At 43.7% G+C, this 18,306-nt stretch overlaps 1 protein-coding gene across 3 annotated transcripts in view; it reads left to right on the top strand.

Moving 5' to 3' along the window:
• Nucleotides 1-14,479, top strand: part of UNC13B (unc-13 homolog B) — a 217,829-nt gene extending 203,350 nt beyond the window's left edge. For 2 of the 3 annotated variants that reach the window (XM_075138255.1, XM_075138256.1), the window contains 6 exons: nucleotides 4,103-4,183; nucleotides 4,582-4,729; nucleotides 7,458-7,514; nucleotides 9,898-9,990; nucleotides 11,102-11,261; nucleotides 12,473-14,479. In XM_075138255.1, coding sequence (XP_074994356.1) covers nucleotides 4,103-4,183; nucleotides 4,582-4,729; nucleotides 7,458-7,514; nucleotides 9,898-9,990; nucleotides 11,102-11,261; nucleotides 12,473-12,758 — 825 coding nt within the window. In that variant the 3' untranslated portion in view covers nucleotides 12,759-14,479. The remainder of the gene's footprint in view (nucleotides 1-4,102; nucleotides 4,184-4,581; nucleotides 4,730-7,457; nucleotides 7,515-9,897; nucleotides 9,991-11,101; nucleotides 11,262-12,472) is intronic. The other variant, XM_075138254.1, reaches the window with a different exon arrangement.
• Nucleotides 14,480-18,306: the final 3,827 nt, after the last annotated feature.

The following is an 18,306-nucleotide window of genomic DNA, read 5'->3' as shown; positions in this document are numbered from 1 at the left end:
CTGTAAATTCCTTCTGCGTGGGCTCTCTTTACAGGCAAGCTGGCATTTAGCATGAAGGCTATGTTGATGTGTTTTGACAGCGCGTGACGTGACAGTGCATGACATGAGCATTAGTAAGTGCACACCACCTCATCATAAGCCAATCAAGCACTAATTCACTGGTCACGACGGGAATGGTATGAAAATAGTGACGCCTTACAACATTTGAATTGCACCATGTTGTGGTTTGACTTGCGCTACAAAACAGGTATTGTGCAAGAGGAGGTCTAAATCTGAAGCGTCACAGTGCACAAACTGTGCTGCAAGGAAGAGGGAGCTGAACATGAACTCTGTCTCGGAGCGTCATCAGGGAAATCTTCGCACGGCAAAGGGCATTTTCCTAAGTGATTACTGCCATTTCAAAATGCATTCGTCTTTTCCCATGATTTTTTTTTGTCTTGCGCACTTATTACAGCCATCTTTATACAACTATCTATTTCCCTTGCCCAGCAGACACATTTTACATACACATGTTTATGAGCCAGGACAGCACACAATTCATTTAAAGTAGTGCTTATTAGCAATCTTAGTAAGTAATCTGGACATGCAGGTATGTCAGTAGATGCACACGCTTTTCTCCAGCTGCATTTTGAGGCTGTTACATAGCAGTGAACAGTGACATAACATAAACCTTCAAGTGTGGTTCCCCAGGGGAATAGCTGTCACTTATGCTGGGGGACGGCCCCGTGCACTCCCACGGCCAGGCTGTCCTCCCTGGTGACGTGGTGGCTCCCGAGGATTGCACTACCTCCGCTGCTTCCTGCGCTTACAATGCTCTCTGTCATTTCCGTGGGAGAAAAGGGGGGAGAGGAGAGTTGTAGCCAGCCTGGGAGAGTGGGAGCTGGACCACAGCCTCCAAATGTGGCTCCCTTTTCCTGTGAGTACCTCCTTCCCCTTTCAAAAACATCAACAAGAACCCAGCGTTTGGAGGAAGAGAAGACATCCCTGCCCTCTACATGCACTCTTGGTGTCAAAGGAGCAGAGCTCTGCATTTGCTCCGTTTCTCCTCCCAGGTGACAAGGACAGGTTTGTGCACGACTGCGAGTGCCTGTGGCTTGCTTGCATTCTCGGGCATAGCCAATGACATTCACTGTTATCTTTTACTGCTTCCATATTTTCTCATTACTGGAATTTCTTAATACATATACAAAGTGCCTTTTGCCAGGAATGAGTTGGAAGCTTTGCTGGTTTCTATTCGCACTGGTCAGATGAAGGCCATCCCTCAGCAGCAGCCTGTCTTCAGTTCAGTTACTGTAAAGTATAACTTTGGTAACTCTGGACGGCATTTGTAGAAATGCATGTAATCATGCAAATCAGGCAAGCCCTGGCGTGTGTTCAAGCCTTTATTTGCATATCCACATATAGGACTACAGCAGCACAGGTACACAGGATTTTATATGTGGCAAGAGAGCCGTACACAAGTGTGAAAATACTGTACCACCTGAATTCTGGAAACCTTTAGTTCAGACAGATGGTGTGAACCAACATTGTGTCCAAAAATTTCCAGAAGAGTAAAGGTGTTACAAGACTGTAAATTGTTTGGGTCTGTGTAAACATCATGGATTTTTTTTTTTTTTTGTCCTTTTGTTTTTTGCAGGCGCATACAAGTTAAAGCTAACAGGGAAGGCATGAGCAAACGGCTCTTCAGAGCCCCTCTCCTGTACATTTTGCAGTTCCACTAAAAGCCTGGGAAAATTATGGGATGGATTTTAAGCTTTATTTGTCTTAAATAGAACAGGGGAAACAGAGCCCTAGTGAATCAGATAACTCAGCTGAAAACAGAGACTGACAAACCTGACAAGCACAGGCTCTTGTCCTGATGACAAATCAATTTCACAGCATATTTTAAAGTGCTCAGAAAACCAAACATAAACCTGGCACCTTGGTGCCACATATCTGCCTCCCATTTATTATCAAAGTCTTTCTGCTGGCTTTGCTTCATAGCCAGCAGCTGGAGCAGGGAGCAGCAGCCGCCTCGCCCTTGCGCTGCCCCCAGGGTAACCAGCCGAGCTGTGACTGCAGAGGTTCTTCTGAGAGTACCTATGGAGAATACAAGGTTGAGTCTGAGAGACCAGGAAAAGACTTTTTTTTTATTTTTCCTTCTTCTGCTTGAAGTTGCATAATTACTTGATGTAAATATTTGTGGCTTGCTCCTGGCTGGCAATCTGGGGAAGTGCAGGGTAGCACTGTGGGGTAGGAACAGTGTGATATTTGCAGAGGGCAGGTACACAGGGGAGTGACAGTTGTGGGCTCCTCTGTGTGTAGGTGCAAGCATTACCAGTCCAGTCACTGGGTTATTTTTACATGATGTGTTGAAGTAAATGGCACTGGGAAACTCTCTTAGAAACCAGTGACATGTTGCTGTGCCATGACAGCATGGGCACTGGCGGGGCTGAATAAGTTCTTTAGGTGTTTAAGAGAAAAATGCTGACCACCTGGTTTCTGTTGCAGTGTGGGGAATCTGCCAGGCAGACCTAGAAAGTCATTTCAACAGACATGAAAGTCACTCTGCCTTGGGGACACAGCTACCCTGCCTAAATTGGCCTCTCGCATGAAAGTGGCCTTGGGCTCTGGCTGATTGTGCACTTAATCTGACTGTCAGACAGAGAAAGAATGTTTTACCCTCTGTGTACTGAAGTGTGAAGCCACGTCATCTTCAACTGAATTGCTCCCAGCTCATGAAGAAGAGGGAGGAGAGCTATTGCTGCCCTAAGGACAGCTTGTTGCAACAGAAGATAGTTTGCAGCTTACAGAGTAGTGTGCCACTGCACATAGCTTCGCAGACCAGGAGCAGCCTGCATGGGGGAAGGAGGCAAGTTGAGGCATGTCTCTAATACTCAAGAAAGCTCAGTGCAAACTTGTCTGAGGTACTGCTGCCTTGAGAGGCATCTTCTGTGCAATTTAATGCAGCACTGTGCAAAGGTGCTAGCGAGACATCTGTGAGGAGTGTGGCAAATGCCTAGCACTGTGCCTAGACTGCAGTGAGCCCCGTCTCCATCAGGTAGGAGATGGATTGTGGTGGATAATTAATGTGAACAGCACGAGGCAATGTGAAGAATCACCAGACTGCAAGATAGCCAGCAGGCTTATCAGCGTGAAATGCACACATGATGCCACACACTAGGCATGCTTTACTCAAAGACAATTTAGTAGTTGTGTCTCCTGGAAAGTGTCTATCAGAGGCTATGACACGTATAAGGTAGGGATAAGTAGTCTTTGCCTGATTTGTGTGCATCTTTTTCATGAATGCTTCAGCACCCAGGCTGCAGCCAGCGAGCTGGATCCTCCAGCAGCTCAGACAGTTAGAATTTGGGTTTGTACAAAGCTTTCACTTCCTAAAATGTGCAGGTTTTGCCCGAGACCTAGACTAAGCATCAGCGAGAAAGAGCTTAGTGAAATACCAGAGGATGACACATCCTTGTAGCCAGGCAGGAGCCTAACAGGGATATGTTCCCACTGCAGGAAAGGGAATCCCTTCCCAAGGGATTCCTGGCTCTTTGCTATTAGAGATGGTGAGTCTTAATGGGTACAACGTCTTCTTCAACAAAGGTATTTTCTAGAACATGTTGCATGCTCGTTTGTTTTTCTTCCTCTACACCAACAATATGATGAATTAGTGACCTTTGTAGATAGAAGAATTAAAAAAAATCCACAACCAGAATCTAACAACTTTGCCCTGTATCTGGTTCTCAGAATTCCTTGATTTAGGTGGTGTTTTGAGAGTTTTGTGGTGGCTGCTCTAGAATGACAGGGGTAGGAAGCAGACTCCTGTTTGGATTTTCTGAGAGACAAACTGTGATTGTAAATTGTCGCTTATCTCTGTCCAGTTCCTTTCCTTATTTCTCTCTTCTGTGCCTGCAAGAAACAGAGAAGGTGGGTTTATTTTCAAATTAAGCTGTAATAAATGACTCTGAGAGACTCCATTAAGCGTTCCTTAAACATCTGAATTAATACTGTAGCCATGTAGCCACAGCATGGATCCAGAGAAAGAGACGATACTGGGGACTCCATTTCCTTTAGTCTCTGACAGCATACTTACGTCAAATGTAATGGTTGTTTGCAGGATCATATGGTGAGAGAAGAAACTAGGAGTCTCACTCCAAAGCAGTGTGCTGTTTTGGATCTGGCACTGGATACTATCAAGGTAAGTGATTCCATTTCTGTCTCTGTCATCCCCTTGCTCCATCCCCAAATACTATTTGGGAGGATAGTGCCTGTCCCAGTTCGGGAGATGGCAGGAGTCTGTCCCTGCTGTTACAGCGATAATGGCACTAAGTATGTGATACTGCCACGTTTGCGTAAACCTGAGTAGACTCAGGTGACTGGCATGTGCTGGGAGCCAGCATATTTATATTTAAGTGCTTTGGAAGAGGAAAGCCATCAGCAGTTGATATCAGTTGGTGTAAGAGCTGGATTTCCAGTACAGAAGCTGTTTTGTGAATTTTTCCAGCTCTTTCCCATCCACACACACAATAGCCCATAAATGTTGGTTGCTGGTTGCAATTCTTCCTCAGTATTTTTCCTCTTTCTTTTTACTCTTAGCAATATTTCCATGCTGGTGGGAATGGTCTGAAGAAAACCTTCTTGGAGAAGAGTCCAGACCTGCAGTCACTTCGATACGCTCTCTCTCTCTACACTCAGACCACAGACACTCTCATAAAAACCTTTGTCCAGACTCAGACAGCTCAGGGTAAGACACTTTTGTGTTGTTGGCAAAGTTGAATGGAGCTATCTGCTCTGTTCGTAATTGCTTTGTCTTGTACTGCCAGTTTGTAGAGTGCTTTTGGCAGTAACATTTCTGGAAATGTGACAGTTCAGGGTTTTTGAAACTGGGAAGGAGGAAAAGGGGGTTATTTCCCACTCAACAACTACATTTTGACAGAGCAGAAATATGTGAAACGTAAGTCCTGGTCTTTTTTTCTGCAATCCTCATTTGACAGTCAGGTTTCCTGAATTAAAGTGGGTGGGTGACTTAGAAGAAGTGAAATCTGAAGTTATTGTACTGAGACTTACTCGGGTGGTGAGAGAGGCCATTTCAGCAAGACGCCACGCAGAAGCTAGTCGGTGCCTGTGTCACAGGCCAGCTGCCAGCAGATCGTGTAGGTCTGACTAAGGCTGATTGACAGCAGCGTGATGAGTCACAGAGCTACACGCTGCCTGTAAAGGGAAAAGTCTCTCCAGGAGAGTAACAAAAGCACTGTTTTGTCTGCAGCCAGTACAGGATATGTGCGAGCTAGATGATTACAAATCACCACAACATATTAGTAAGCTGCTGGGCTGCATCACTGGAGTTCTTTGGTAGCTCTCTGAGAAGGCATGATAGTGGTGCTATTTCATTGATTTGGAAGGGGTAAACAGTTAATTGTCTCTATCTTTTATTGCTTTCATGTAAACATCTCCAGATTGTACAGAATAATTGAGTCTATAGTCAGGGACCTTCACTGGCTGACTATGAATCTCACTAATCTCAGGAAGAGGGGACAGATGCTATTATAGGTTAAGTCAAAATTGAAACTGATGTTTTAAGTTTTCAGGCTGTTTAAATACAAGCCTTGGCATTGGGCTATTACATCTTAGCAGCAAAAGTCACACAATTCCATGGGGCTGTCTTTCTGCCACCTTTTTGCTTGGGGTCCTTTTTCCTTTAATCTTTCCATGACATCTGGCGACCCTTCAGCCTGTACTAACTCTGTCAGCATACTGTCACACCGAGCCCTGAAATCAAGGGGAACGCACTCCCTAGCCAACACACTTTTTCCTCGTGTGCAAATGAGACTGGTTGATACTGACATTCCCCAACCAGTGGAAAAAGTACTGAGAACTCTTAAGCAGAACAAAGTTTGGTTTTAAAGTTTTAAAGTGAAAAGTTGAGTGTAGTTTTGGGGGACTGAATCATCCCTGCCTTTAGCAGCACGATATATTCTTGCTCAGGTTCAAATATACTGCATTAAAACACTGAAGTTAACTAAAGGCTCAGTACGTGCATTTGAGAGAATGATCCTATAGCTGTGTCCCAGCAGAGCAACCATGACATCCAGTGGCCAGACGGGTCAAAGACTACTACATCCACAAGGGACTCCGGGAACTTGGCTGTTGCCATTAGAGTTATACAAACAGTTTTTAACTGGGAACTTGTGTGCACAGTGTGTTTTCAATCTTTGCTGTTCTATGGCAAATGTTTCCCATTATATATCCAGACCATGAATTGAAGCTAGTTTTTTATGTGGATCCTACTATGTTGTTGTGATGATCCAAGATATAAGGACGTGTGCAGCACTGCTGTTCTACACTACATGCTACAGTCAGGAGTGTTTAAAATTAGAAGAAGAAAATGTTCCATTGAAGTTGCAAAGTGGCAAATTCAAAGCTGATATGAGGAAGCAACTGCATGCAATGCATGATTTGACTGTAAAACTCTACTGAGGGTGAGTGTTTAGCAGATACACAAAGAGAATTGAACATAATCTGAGAGCAGCAGGAATATACGGAGTTGCCACAGAAGTGGGTGTGCATTGGGTATTTTTTTTTTTTTTAAGAAGCTTAGAAAGAATTAAGCTCTAGTTTTAGGACATAAGATGCACTCGTTACGAGGTCATCAATTATATGTCATAGCTGACTGATGACATTTCTTTGTGGCTTGTCTGAGCCACTTTAGGAGACAGGTACTGGGCGTGGCTGGTCCAAATCAGCATCTTCTGCATTAGTAGGCTTGAGAGCTTTGGACCCTGTTTGGGGAACAAAAGACTGGAGCTACGCCACCTATATCTGTAGGATGAATGATGGAATATCTCTGAGAAAGGATGGCTTACTCCCGAGACTGGGGCTAGAAAAGGGTATTGCTTGCATACGCTTCTCAGTAACCCCTGTTGGTAGATTGGTTTGGAGATCTGCACATGCATTGGAGGGACAGAAGGGACAGCACTAGTATTTACAGCTGATGTCTGCTTACCAGAGCTTTCCGACTGATGTTTCCCTTTGCATACATCAAGTTTCCCACAAGCCTATGGGAGGAAATGGCTGCATGCAGAACTATTTAAATGCTGTTTGCCTCTCTTACTTCACTGCTCAAGGGTTGCATCTTCCAGTATGTGAGGTATCTATTGCCCTCATTTTCTTACTGAGCAGGCTCCCATAGCACTATGCTGTTAAGTGTTTGCTCTGCGAAGTTGGACCAGGGCTTCAGTTTAGTTATGCCAGCACAAATACTGTTCTTGTTTTAACCCAGACAATCCCTTACTCGCAGACAGCCTTGCTCTCCAAAGCCTGTGTTGGTGTAGAAGATCTAAGAGGATATTTTGTCTATTAAGAGCTGGAATATTTGTCTTGTATTTGTTTAAGTGACACTGCTAATTGGATTGTAATTCACACTCTTCTCTCTTTATCCTGCTTGCTTCTTGCCTTTTGAATTCATGTCTCAGTGCATGATGGGAAAGGTATTAGGTTTACCGCTAATGAGGATGTTCTTCCTGATAAGGGTACGTTCAAGACTAATGTTGTTACCATAACAACATTAGCCAACTGCCTTGCTTTTGAAGTCATCTTGCCTATGCTCAGAAGCCTTTTCCAGACACCCGATCCCCATAGCTCCTTGTAGAAGTGAACTCTCACTGAATGCTTGCATCCCACAAACGGAGCCAGGGGTTGTGCGGTGTAGAAGTCTGTACCCTGCCTGAGAGCCTGTCCCCAAGCTTGAGATTTATTCATGGGATGTGAAAGCTGTCTCAAAAATGGCCTGTTTTTTGAGAGATGCTACGGACTTGTTCCCCTATCCTTTACCATGGGCTACGTATTGCTGTTTCAAGTCCTAGATTTGCATGCGTATGGTCTGCTGAGACGGGCTACTGTAATACATGGTAATGTCTGATATGCACTCAAGGTTATGGCCGAGCTTGAAACATCTGGCTTGAAGGGGGTAACTAAAAGTCTGGGTGCTCAGGAGAGCCCTAAAAAATTAAGTTTTGTTCTGTTTCATCTCTCAATTTATTTTCTGCTGTCCAAAATCTTTTTGTTACCTTAGGTGAAATACATCTGTAACACATTGCACGAGCTCAGTTCTGCAGTTTCACCTTCCAGTATTGCAATACCAATGAGTCTTTCATGCCAAGATTTAAACCTGCTTGTGACTAAATGTGCAAGTATGTGTATATACACAGTTGTACGTGATCAGAATATTTTTCACTGGCCATCTACAAAGTGGTTTTTTGTCTCTGAACATTTCAGTTAATAGAACAAGAGGTTTTGTATGAAAAGACAAGAATGAAGGTAGAAAAAAAAAAAATCTAAATTTTGTCTCCCTCAAAGGTAATGGGATGATTCCACTGTCATTCCTCTGAAGCATCAGTGTCTCCTTCATAACCTATTAATTACACTAAAGATAGTAAAATGAAGACCTCAGTGTTTGGCGGTTGATGTTTCTGCTGATGTGGTCTGATAAAGTTATATACTGTTGGTAAGCTTGTCTGTTCCTATGGAAAATGCTGACAGTATAAGTGACAAACCCACACAATCAGATGGGTCAGGTCAATAATTAAGCTTACCAATTTTAAAGCTCTGTGCTTATATACAGAAAAGAAGGAACACTGCCCTTCTAAGCGGGCCTAAAACAGTATGTTCAAGATCATGTAGAAATGTTACAGCCTAGAGGCTGTTTATTGTACTCAGGTCAGGAATGAGAATCTACCCTAAGATAATAATTTGAGGTTCTGTTGTATTTGCTCAGATACTTTTACTTGTATATTAATGTGACTTTCACTGCCTATAGTTCTGTGCCATGTAATTCTCTTCAGAGAATTGCACAGATTAGCTCTCAGCCTCTTGGTTTTTAAATAGGTGTTTTTGCTGCCTGCAGACTGTTCTTGTGAAAGCTGACGTGTTAGATCTGTCTAATCAAAATGTTTCTTTAATGATATCCTTCAAGCTCCTTATCTTGAATTTCAAACACAGCAATTCTTTCACTTAGTAATGTCTTAGCCTCAAAATTGACAAAATAACATTGCTGTCCGTAGGTACCCAATTACCCTGTAGGTATCCCAACTACAACAGCATTGCTAATTGTCAACCTGTAAAATAAATCTCACTATCTTATCAAAGACTTCATTTTCATTTTGCAAAGCAGTCTTTTTCTGTAATTTACATGACATCTTGACTTTCCTACCCAAAAAATGTAATTTCCACATATTAAAAGTTAAAAAGTTGAAAACATATACAAATTGTAACGTTCATGAGATCTTCTCCCTCTGTTACAACATGTTATCTTTTCCTCTGTGAAGCTGCATCTTGTTTTCTCCCTGGCTAATTGATGAAGGGAAATGACAACTTTTATCTGATGTACAACATGGAAAAAGCTTCTTGGAGGGTGAGACTGCACTATGGCTCAGTGCAAATCCCTAACATCTTTGTCTTTTTTCTCCTAAACTTCCTCTCTGGTGTGGTTTTTTGTTTTGTTGGGGTTTTTTTCCTCCCTTCTTCCCTGAGCAGACAGGAATGCCGATGCCCACCACTGGAATGCCTGCATGTGCACACAATAGCTTGGCAGGAATCTCTGAAAAATCCTTGCTCTCTGCGAGGGTCCATTGTTGAGCTTTAGGTCTCTTAAATTCTTTTAAAATTCTTACTAGTATTCTCAACAGGATGCGACCTTTATGGTGGAGTGCAAAAAACGTTGGTGTTTACGCGTGTTGGGCATGCAAGTCTGATGTTATTTTGCATTAACGTTACATTATTGATGTTGACTGAAAAGCTGGCTATGGAAGGTGTACTGTGAGAACGCTATAGTCTTGCTGCTGCCATAAGCCAAAGATGGGTGCCAATATACAATAATCCGTGTGTGCACGGGGGGTGTCAATTTTCTTCTAACAGGCTCTGGTGTGGATGATCCTGTTGGTGAAGTGTCCATACAGATCGACCTGTACACCCACCCAGGAACTGGCGAACACAAGGTCACAGTGAAAGGTACGGCAAAGCACGTGTTACTGCTCAGGCTCTGTGACCGTGTCGAGGCAAATCTCCAGTTGGCAGTCATTATATTTCTGTGTTAGCTCATGTGATGTGAATCCAGAATTGTTTTCTCTGTTTCACATCAGGAACATGTAGAGAAACGGCAAATGAGGTTGTCCAGTCCAGCCAGTGACATGGCAATGTACGGTCCTGTTGTTTATTGGCAACGATACATGAAGTAAACAAAAATCAGATGATGGCTCTAACCATGCACCACAGTTTAGCCTGTGCTGCAGAGAACAGGGCAGCATGACAGGGCGATGTTGCGAAATTGCTCAATGTAAACCGAGAGATCGCAGAGCCAGTAAGAGTCCAGAGGCTACTCTCCCCCGTCCTGAAGGCCATGTTGGTCCCTGAAGAGCTGCTCTGAAAATAACCAAAGCAGTGATTCATCCCAGGCTTCCTCTTTCTCCTTCGTCTCCTTTGCTTGAATACAGCATATTTAACTACTTTAATTTCCTCTAAAGATTTATATAAACAGCTCTTCAGGCCTCTCTTCTCCTGGCTAAATCTACACTGCAATGCAAAAACTGATTTTCAGTGCTATTTCCTCTGCTTCAGTCTGCTCCCTGCAGTGACCTGAGAGAGAATGAGAATTAAAGAGCTAATAATTCTGGGTTCTGGAACCACCTACAGCTCTCAGGCTTTGTCTTACCTGCAGTCTCATTTTCCTTTTCAACAGAGACCTTAATATCGGCCCCCAAAATGCCCCTTTTTTTTCTCATCCCACACATAATATAGAGTTAAGCACTGAACTGGCAGGGCAGCCTGCCTGGAGCTGCATGAATGTCTGGTTTTTTTGGACTTATTTCTTGACTATGATATGGCAAAACCTAAGTGCTGTGCAAGCATTAAATTCCCTTTACAGAACTTAAACTAGAGCAAAAAAGTGTATCTTTGTATCACAAAAAAGTCCTGCCCACGTGTGTCGGGACACTCGCGTGTTTTGAGTTAGATTTTGTCCTCTGAAACAAGAAATTGAAAGCAGAGCAGAGTGGAGAGATGTCCAGAGCAATGGGAACAAATGAGTATTTACTGTAAAACAGGTTGTGGCTCTCTTTTCCAGTTGTGGCAGCCAACGACCTGAAGTGGCAAACATCCAGCATGTTCCGTCCATTCGTTGAAATCACCATGATTGGGCCCCATCAGAGTGACAAGAAGAGGAAGTTCACAACCAAGTCAAAGAGCAACAACTGGGCTCCCAAATACAATGAAACCTTTCACTTGTAAGTGTGAAAAATAGCCTGGGGATCTGACGTGACAAGTGCAGATGCAGAGGACATACAGGGTTTTTCAGTGTCCACCAACAGCCTGCTCGGGGCCCAAAGGAGTACTTGAACCAGTAGCTTGGCCAAGTTTTTGGCCAAGGAAAGGGAGGGAAAGGTAGATTATGGGAGGGACAGGTAGATTATGGGAGTTTTTGCTGCAGGTGGGATGCTGAGGTCTCTTCTATACCAGCAGTGTCCTTTGGCTACCTTCTGAAACACGTTGTTTGTCCTATCAACGTAGTTTACTGTGCTCCATCATTTTAATGAACTCATTGGTAGAGTTGAGGCTAAAAGTTCATTACGGATTTTTAGTTCTTTTGATCTTAATGTGTGTTTTTATCCCAACTTGACCTGTGGGACATGCTTTCTGAACTTGTTTCCAAGGATACAGCCCTTGGAACTGGTAGTAAGTTGCACTGCTAAAATTGCAGTCTTTCTCAACACCGAGTATTGATCTCTTCTTATTTGGCTTTCATTATTACAAAGGCATCTTCCTTCTTGGAAGGCTCAACAAAGGGATCTACAGACTTGTGCTCACCCAGCTGTACACTAAGAATGAGAGGAGAAGAGATGACCAGCAAAAGACTGTAAACATCTCAGGGGAGAGGCACTGTCCATATAAATTTTCTTTGATGTGAGGAAAAGCAAGCTTCCTCTAAGTAAAGGGATTTTGCCCTTTCTTTTTATTCTTTTAATTTTAGAAACGTCGGAAAGGTTGGGGATGTGTTTTTATTAGCTTTTGCTTTAATGGAAGGTTCTGAATTTTTAATAAAGACTTCATCTAATTAAAATATTAATTACTGAAATGAAGCAACCCTGAACAGAAGCAGAAATGTTTAAAGACATCTGAGTTGAAAATCTATTAGCATGGCTTTAATGTTCTCCGCTCTTCTCATTTCACAGTTTAACACACACACACATGCAAAGGCAACTTGATAAGGGTTGTTCATTTTTTCTTTTTAAGTAGCCAGGTTGTCTTCATCAGCCACGAAAGAGCAAAAATGCCCATACGCCATAGGCTTTCCTTCTCCCTCTCTGAGCAGGGTTTTCTGTAGAAAGGAGTTTTCTGTGGCTCGTCTAAGCACTCTAGTCAGCTGCTGGCGCCTTTATTTTGCAGAGGAATTTATACATGCTGAGAAACTGTACGTAAACCCCTGTGTGTTTTTCAGCATACTGGGGAATGAAGACGGTCCTGATGCCTACGAGCTCCAAGTCTGTGTGAAGGATTACTGCTTTGCTCGGGAGGACCGGGTACTGGGGATAGCAGTGATGCAGCTCAGAGACATAGCAGACAAAGGAAGCTGTGCTTGCTGGTGCCCCCTCGGGCGCAGGATTCACATGGATGAGACTGGACTTACGGTCCTGAGGATTCTCTCTCAAAGAACCAACGATGAAGTTGCCAGAGAATTTGTCAAGTTGAAATCTGAGTCCCGCTCCACGGAGGAGGGTACTTGAGCTAAGCTGTGTAATGTTCCCTTTTCTCTTCTGCCTTGTGCCAATATGTGCAAGTGTTCAACAATTCTCTTTTATTAATTACAAAAGGTTTTTTCATGTTGTCTTTGTCAGCTCCGATAGCGCACGTGTACTGTATAAGAAACAAATCCATCAATCTGATGTGAATTATTTATTTTTTAGTAGCTGGGTAAGAAACCATAGAGAATGAGACTATCTCTTCTTATTTAAGATGCAAATTCTGCTTTGTGTGTATAAATTATTTTATATTGGAGGCTGGGTATGCTGGGTTTTGTTGATACGCAGCACTGTGATTTCATCCTCTGAAGTTGGCAGACGTTAAAAAGGTTCTACATAATTACACTACGATACAAACACACAACTGTGTGGAAATTGGGAGAAGAAGAATGATTTGGGGGTTTGGCAAAGCACAGTTATTTCTCATTTATTTCGTGTTCTGTGGAGCTGCCAGGGGATGTTCAGGGGATGTTCTGGCACAGGTCATACCAATGTCCCAACGTGATACGCAGACCTCTCAACGTCTGCTTAAAAAAGAAGCTGCACATTGCTCTGAAGATGCACACCAAATGAACATATGACTGTGGATGTGCTGCTGTGAGCATGGGCGAGACCAGTGGGCAAGTGCAGAGGGGCCTAAGATCTCATAGCCAAAAGCTGCAAAGGCAACACACCAGGAGCAGACTGCAGCTGCCCTGCCGTTGTAATTTATGGTGTGTCTCGGAGAATATAAATCCCCGTGTGCTGCTGGGAATCCTGCATCACCACGGAGGTGCTGTAAGCTGCTGAACTCCGCTAGTCACACTTTGGCTACCGTGACCGACACGGTAAGGAAGGGAACAGCATTAGAGCCATGACAAATAACATGGCTGCTATACACTTTTTCCACTTCAATATTCTTTTGTTAGTTTTCTGAGATAGGATTAGATAATTTAATACTTGCAGGCTTTCTGTAGCATTTTGTTACCCTGGAGTAGCTGAGACCATTCTTCACTATGCACCCAGAAATGATGGCTCGCTTGGGAGAGAGCAACACATCTCCCCTCTGCAAGCACTCAGTCTGGAGTGCTGGTCAAGGGGCAGCAGGTCCATTCGGTTCTGATCTTGAAGTCGCTGTTGGCCGTGCTGCGGTTGATCCATGCTGATTGTCATTAATCTGTGATTTAATGATACCATTGAAAATATTTTTGCACTGTCTTAAAGAAGCACCCTGGTTTTGTTTTCTTGCAAAACGAAACACTGTCCTGAGCAAAGTGATTGCAGGGAGGTCAGAATTTCTGACTGAAAATTCATAAGCAGGAAGGTCTGGAGTAGTGATTGCACCTGAGGTATGTTTGTTGGAGGGTTTCTATTTTTTGGGGATTTTTTTGCAATTTCCAGCTGCCCTTGTGCTCTGGAAATTGCAGCTGGGACAAGCTCGTCCTTGCCCATAAAGTACTGTAATACTGTCAATAAATTCAAGGACTGCATATTGAATGACTTTTGTTTTTTCTATTTTCTCTGACACTTGTACAGCTATATGATATGACTCCTGTATTTCATGGGCTTGCTTGTAGTTTCTGAGAAGGCACATCCGCTTTGTTCTTGTCCATGGTGTATTACAATAATGCTCTTAAAAACTCCACACTATTTGTCACGATTTTGAATCATTGTACGTGCCATTGTTATGAGAACTGTTAGTACAGTCTTTAATAAACTCTTTTAGCAGCATTTGGAGTCGTCTGTTGAAGCGTAACTGTAATCACATAGGGCGGAATCGCTACTGCATCTTTGCAAATCACTCTCGTTTAGTACAGAGATATTTCTTTGGTGCTGTAGATGCCCAGCAAGGGGTATGAGTCAGACAATTCCCCCTCCTCCATGGCGCCTCCATCTTTGACAGCTTTCTCTGAAGTTCTTGGCTTCTGATAACACACTGAGACATCATAGAAAAGCATAGAGAATAACTTACTTCTCTTTCTTCTCCTATCTGGCCTTTAAGTCAAGTTTCCTTTGTACTCTGGTAACCTCCTGAAGGTGCTGAACAGAGAGACTCAGGCAGGCAGAAGGATAGTTTACAGATAACACGTGAAGAAAAATAATTATATACCAAACTTGATTCATAGCTTTCAGTCTGATATGAGCATTAATACTCTGTAGACGGTATTGACGAGATGAGGGAGTAAACCTTCTTGATGTCAAGTAAACTGCTCCCCCTCCTCATTTCTGGGGGATGCTGCCAATTTCCAGCAGACAAGCTCAAATAACTCAGAGACTCATATTTCATGATAACGTGGGTCTCTGAATTTTTGTGATCCGAAATGCAATTTTTTCCGTAGGTAACATACATTCAGCAATGCGAGTAACTTGGCTAACTCACAGTCCGGCTTGTAGCTGTATTTCTGTTTCTGGCTTCATCATGGGGAAGTTACTGAGTTTGATGGCATATCCCATGGGATGTGTTGCTTAAAACACGACTTTAAAGCCCCACTTCAGTACTAAGATAGATGGTACACAGGTTTCCAACTCATCAGTATGCTCGCTTGTCATAGCTTCAGCAAGCGCTGCAGTGGAGAGAAACGAATAAAGAGCTATTCAAAGGAAAAGTGCTGTCTGTCACCATGGGGAAGAGGCCTGGGCAGGGCAAGAGGTTTGGCTGTTATTAACAGAGCCAGGAACCCAAGGCTCCTGAATATATTGCTTATCCACCAGCCTAGTGCTTCTCCTGCAAACCAAGTTTGTGAACTTTTTAATCATGGAATCAATTTCCATAAGCGTTGCTTTGTAACATGTTTGTCTAAAACTGTCTTCCCGTCTTGCATTGTTTCTTGGGTTTAAACTCATTGTGATGCTTCCAAATTTTCTTTCCTGCCTGAAAAATCATGCAGACTTGAGCTACAAACACTCAGACTTTTTCTTGTACCTGTGGCAACACTGCTGTGTCGTACACATGGCTCTCTTCACTCTATCTGAATGCTCCTCAAAATGACAGCTGGATATAGGATATACACTCTGTGTATCATATATACGTATATAATAATAAATACATTAAATTAATAAATAGAATACATATTTTATAAATAGAGAGATGTATATGCTGGTGTACCTGAGGGGAAACGGCTGTCCCGAGTTGGAAAAGCTGTTACAAGAACATCGTGGCAAAGATGACAAGCAGCCGGGAGCGGTAAGTTGCCTGCCGTCCCGTCCAGGAGGAGTCTGCGGAGCGGAGCGACACGAACTTCAGGTGGGACAGGAGAGAGGTGAGAGGTAAGCTGGATGCTGGAGGCACGTGGGTGAATTTTGCCGATGGTCTGGCTGTTCTTGCCCAGGGGCTTTCTGCTGATTCTCTGGGAACAGCAGAGCGATTTCAGACCAAGAATCCATCCAATCCTGCCTCCAAGAGTGGTTACAAGCAGCTGTACAGAGGAAGAGTAAGGACAAGGTAAACTAATGATGCTTCCTTCTGATGCACTTTAAGCTGCTGGCAATTTTTAGCTCAGGGGATGTTCCTGACTCCATGGTTTCTCTTTAGTAAGTCCTAAGCTACCCTTCTCCTATCTCCCCTTGAACCCCTGAAAAGGAGTTCCACGGATTTACAGTTTGTTGCGTGAAGACAACTTTTGGTTTGAACCTGGTTTCAGCTAATTTAATTTGATGCATTCCATTTTTGTGTGCAGAAAGATGCTAAAGTGCTGATCCTACCTGTCCTTACCTGTCAATGGGGACATTGTAGACCTCTATCATATCCCACCCTAGTCATTGCTTTTTGAGGCTGCAGTGTCCCAGTTTATTCAGTTATCCCAAACCTTCGATAATCTTTGCCCTTCTTTGAACCTTTTCCATTTATATGGATCATTTCTGAGCTGTGCAGACCAGGAATATGAGGACCAGAACAGCATCCAGCATTCAAAATGTGGACCAGCTTCCAGGAGGAAGCCGCCTGAAGGTAGAAGTTCACTCCTAATCTTAAGAGCAACAGTCAGTAGTTCAAAAAAGCTTCCAGGCTGCCAGTAGAAGATACTGAGAGGCTGCTGGGAGGACCAAGGAGCAGATGTGCTGTCAGACCTCCCAGGTGACAGGGAGACCTTTTGTAGGAATCCAAAAGGGGAAGTTCAAGAGGTTGCCGCAGCTTGGGAAGTCAGCGTTACTCAGGGCAAACCTGAGAGAAAGAAGCCACTCTGCTGAGATTCGGTGGATGGTAGAGAGCTGTTAGCGATCCTTTTATTTCTAGCCTTTATTTGAAAAGATCAGATAATTTTCTAAGAATAGAGAGAAAGAAAGCAAGCCTGGCTTTTGGGCTTAACAGACTTTTTCATCTTTGGGAAATTGCCTTCTAAAGCTGTGGCCAACTCGGGGCTGTGACACCATTAGAAAAACGAGTTGGAGGAGTGAGATAGCAGGACTCGAAGGGATGACGTGTGCTTGTGAGCACGTGGCGGGGATAGACGGGCCTTACGGGAAAGGATGTTGCGTTTCTGGGTGTGTGATGGGAAAGAGCAGGGACCGAAGGGCAGAGGTGGAGGGGCAGTTTATCAGTCTTCCTGGAAGAGATTAGCAAGTTGACGGATGGAGACAAGAAGGCGGGCAGGAGAATGGGAGGGTTTGGGGAGTGACTAGAACAGACCGAGAGGGCAGCAGTTCAGGCATGGGATTCAGTTTCCCTGTTTCTGGGCAGCAGCGGGGCGGGAGGTCAGGCCGCTCGTGGGATTTCCTCCAGACTTGTCATCTTCCTCCTTTTCTGCTCTTAGGCTCTCATTTCCTCCCTTCTAGAGAAAACTCTGGACGTAGGCCTGTGAGCGTGTGCAACACAGCTAATGAGGCTGGTGGTATCCCCTAGTGCTTGGTGGAACATACGCTGTGGGTTGTGGGATAATCCCCCAAACTCCTCTTTTAAGCCAGGCGTGTGGACACTGGAGGATTTTTTTTCAGGACCTCAGTTCTCTGATACTTAAAACTATCTTCTCAGTTGCTACCTGTGATTTATGGCCAATCTAGAAATACTTGTTCTTGCACCACAGTGGTGTTTATCAAGATGAAGTCTCTTTAGTAGCTCCTGATGCTTGGATAACATTGCCATCTCCACTAAACTTTGTTCTGCTAAACTGGACAAGAGCTAGTTTTCTGCTCATAAGAAGTGCTCTCCGTTTCCAGTCATCTGTGCATAATTTCTTTGCATCTGCTCTAACGTGCAGCCCTTCTAACATCACTTTTCCCTAGCTTTAAGAAGAACTTGTTACTACCAGTCCCTGCCTTTGTGGCCTTCTCAGCCCATTTCTGTTATGTCACCACATGGTCCTTTCACTAACCCCAGTCTCCTCCAGCTTCACCAAGAGTTCCCATCTGACATTGTATGCAATGCTTTTTTTGAGTCGACCTAGACTTTAGCTGCCAGATTTGTCCCTAGAATTAGGTTTGCCCAGCTGCAACCTGTGATGAGATTCAGCTGGTTCCTGAATAACGCTGAATGCCTCTTACCATCATGTATTTAGCCCTGCAAGCAGCCACTGCTCCAAAGTAATCTCAGAAGCAATGGAGCCAACTTACAGAAATGTAC

This window comes from Calonectris borealis, chromosome Z (assembly GCF_964195595.1).
Source record: "Calonectris borealis chromosome Z, bCalBor7.hap1.2, whole genome shotgun sequence".
In the NCBI taxonomy this organism is placed as follows: domain Eukaryota; kingdom Metazoa; phylum Chordata; class Aves; order Procellariiformes; family Procellariidae; genus Calonectris; species Calonectris borealis.
The sequence above is the reverse complement of the archived record's forward strand: the minus strand, read 5'-3'. Positions and strand labels throughout refer to the sequence as shown.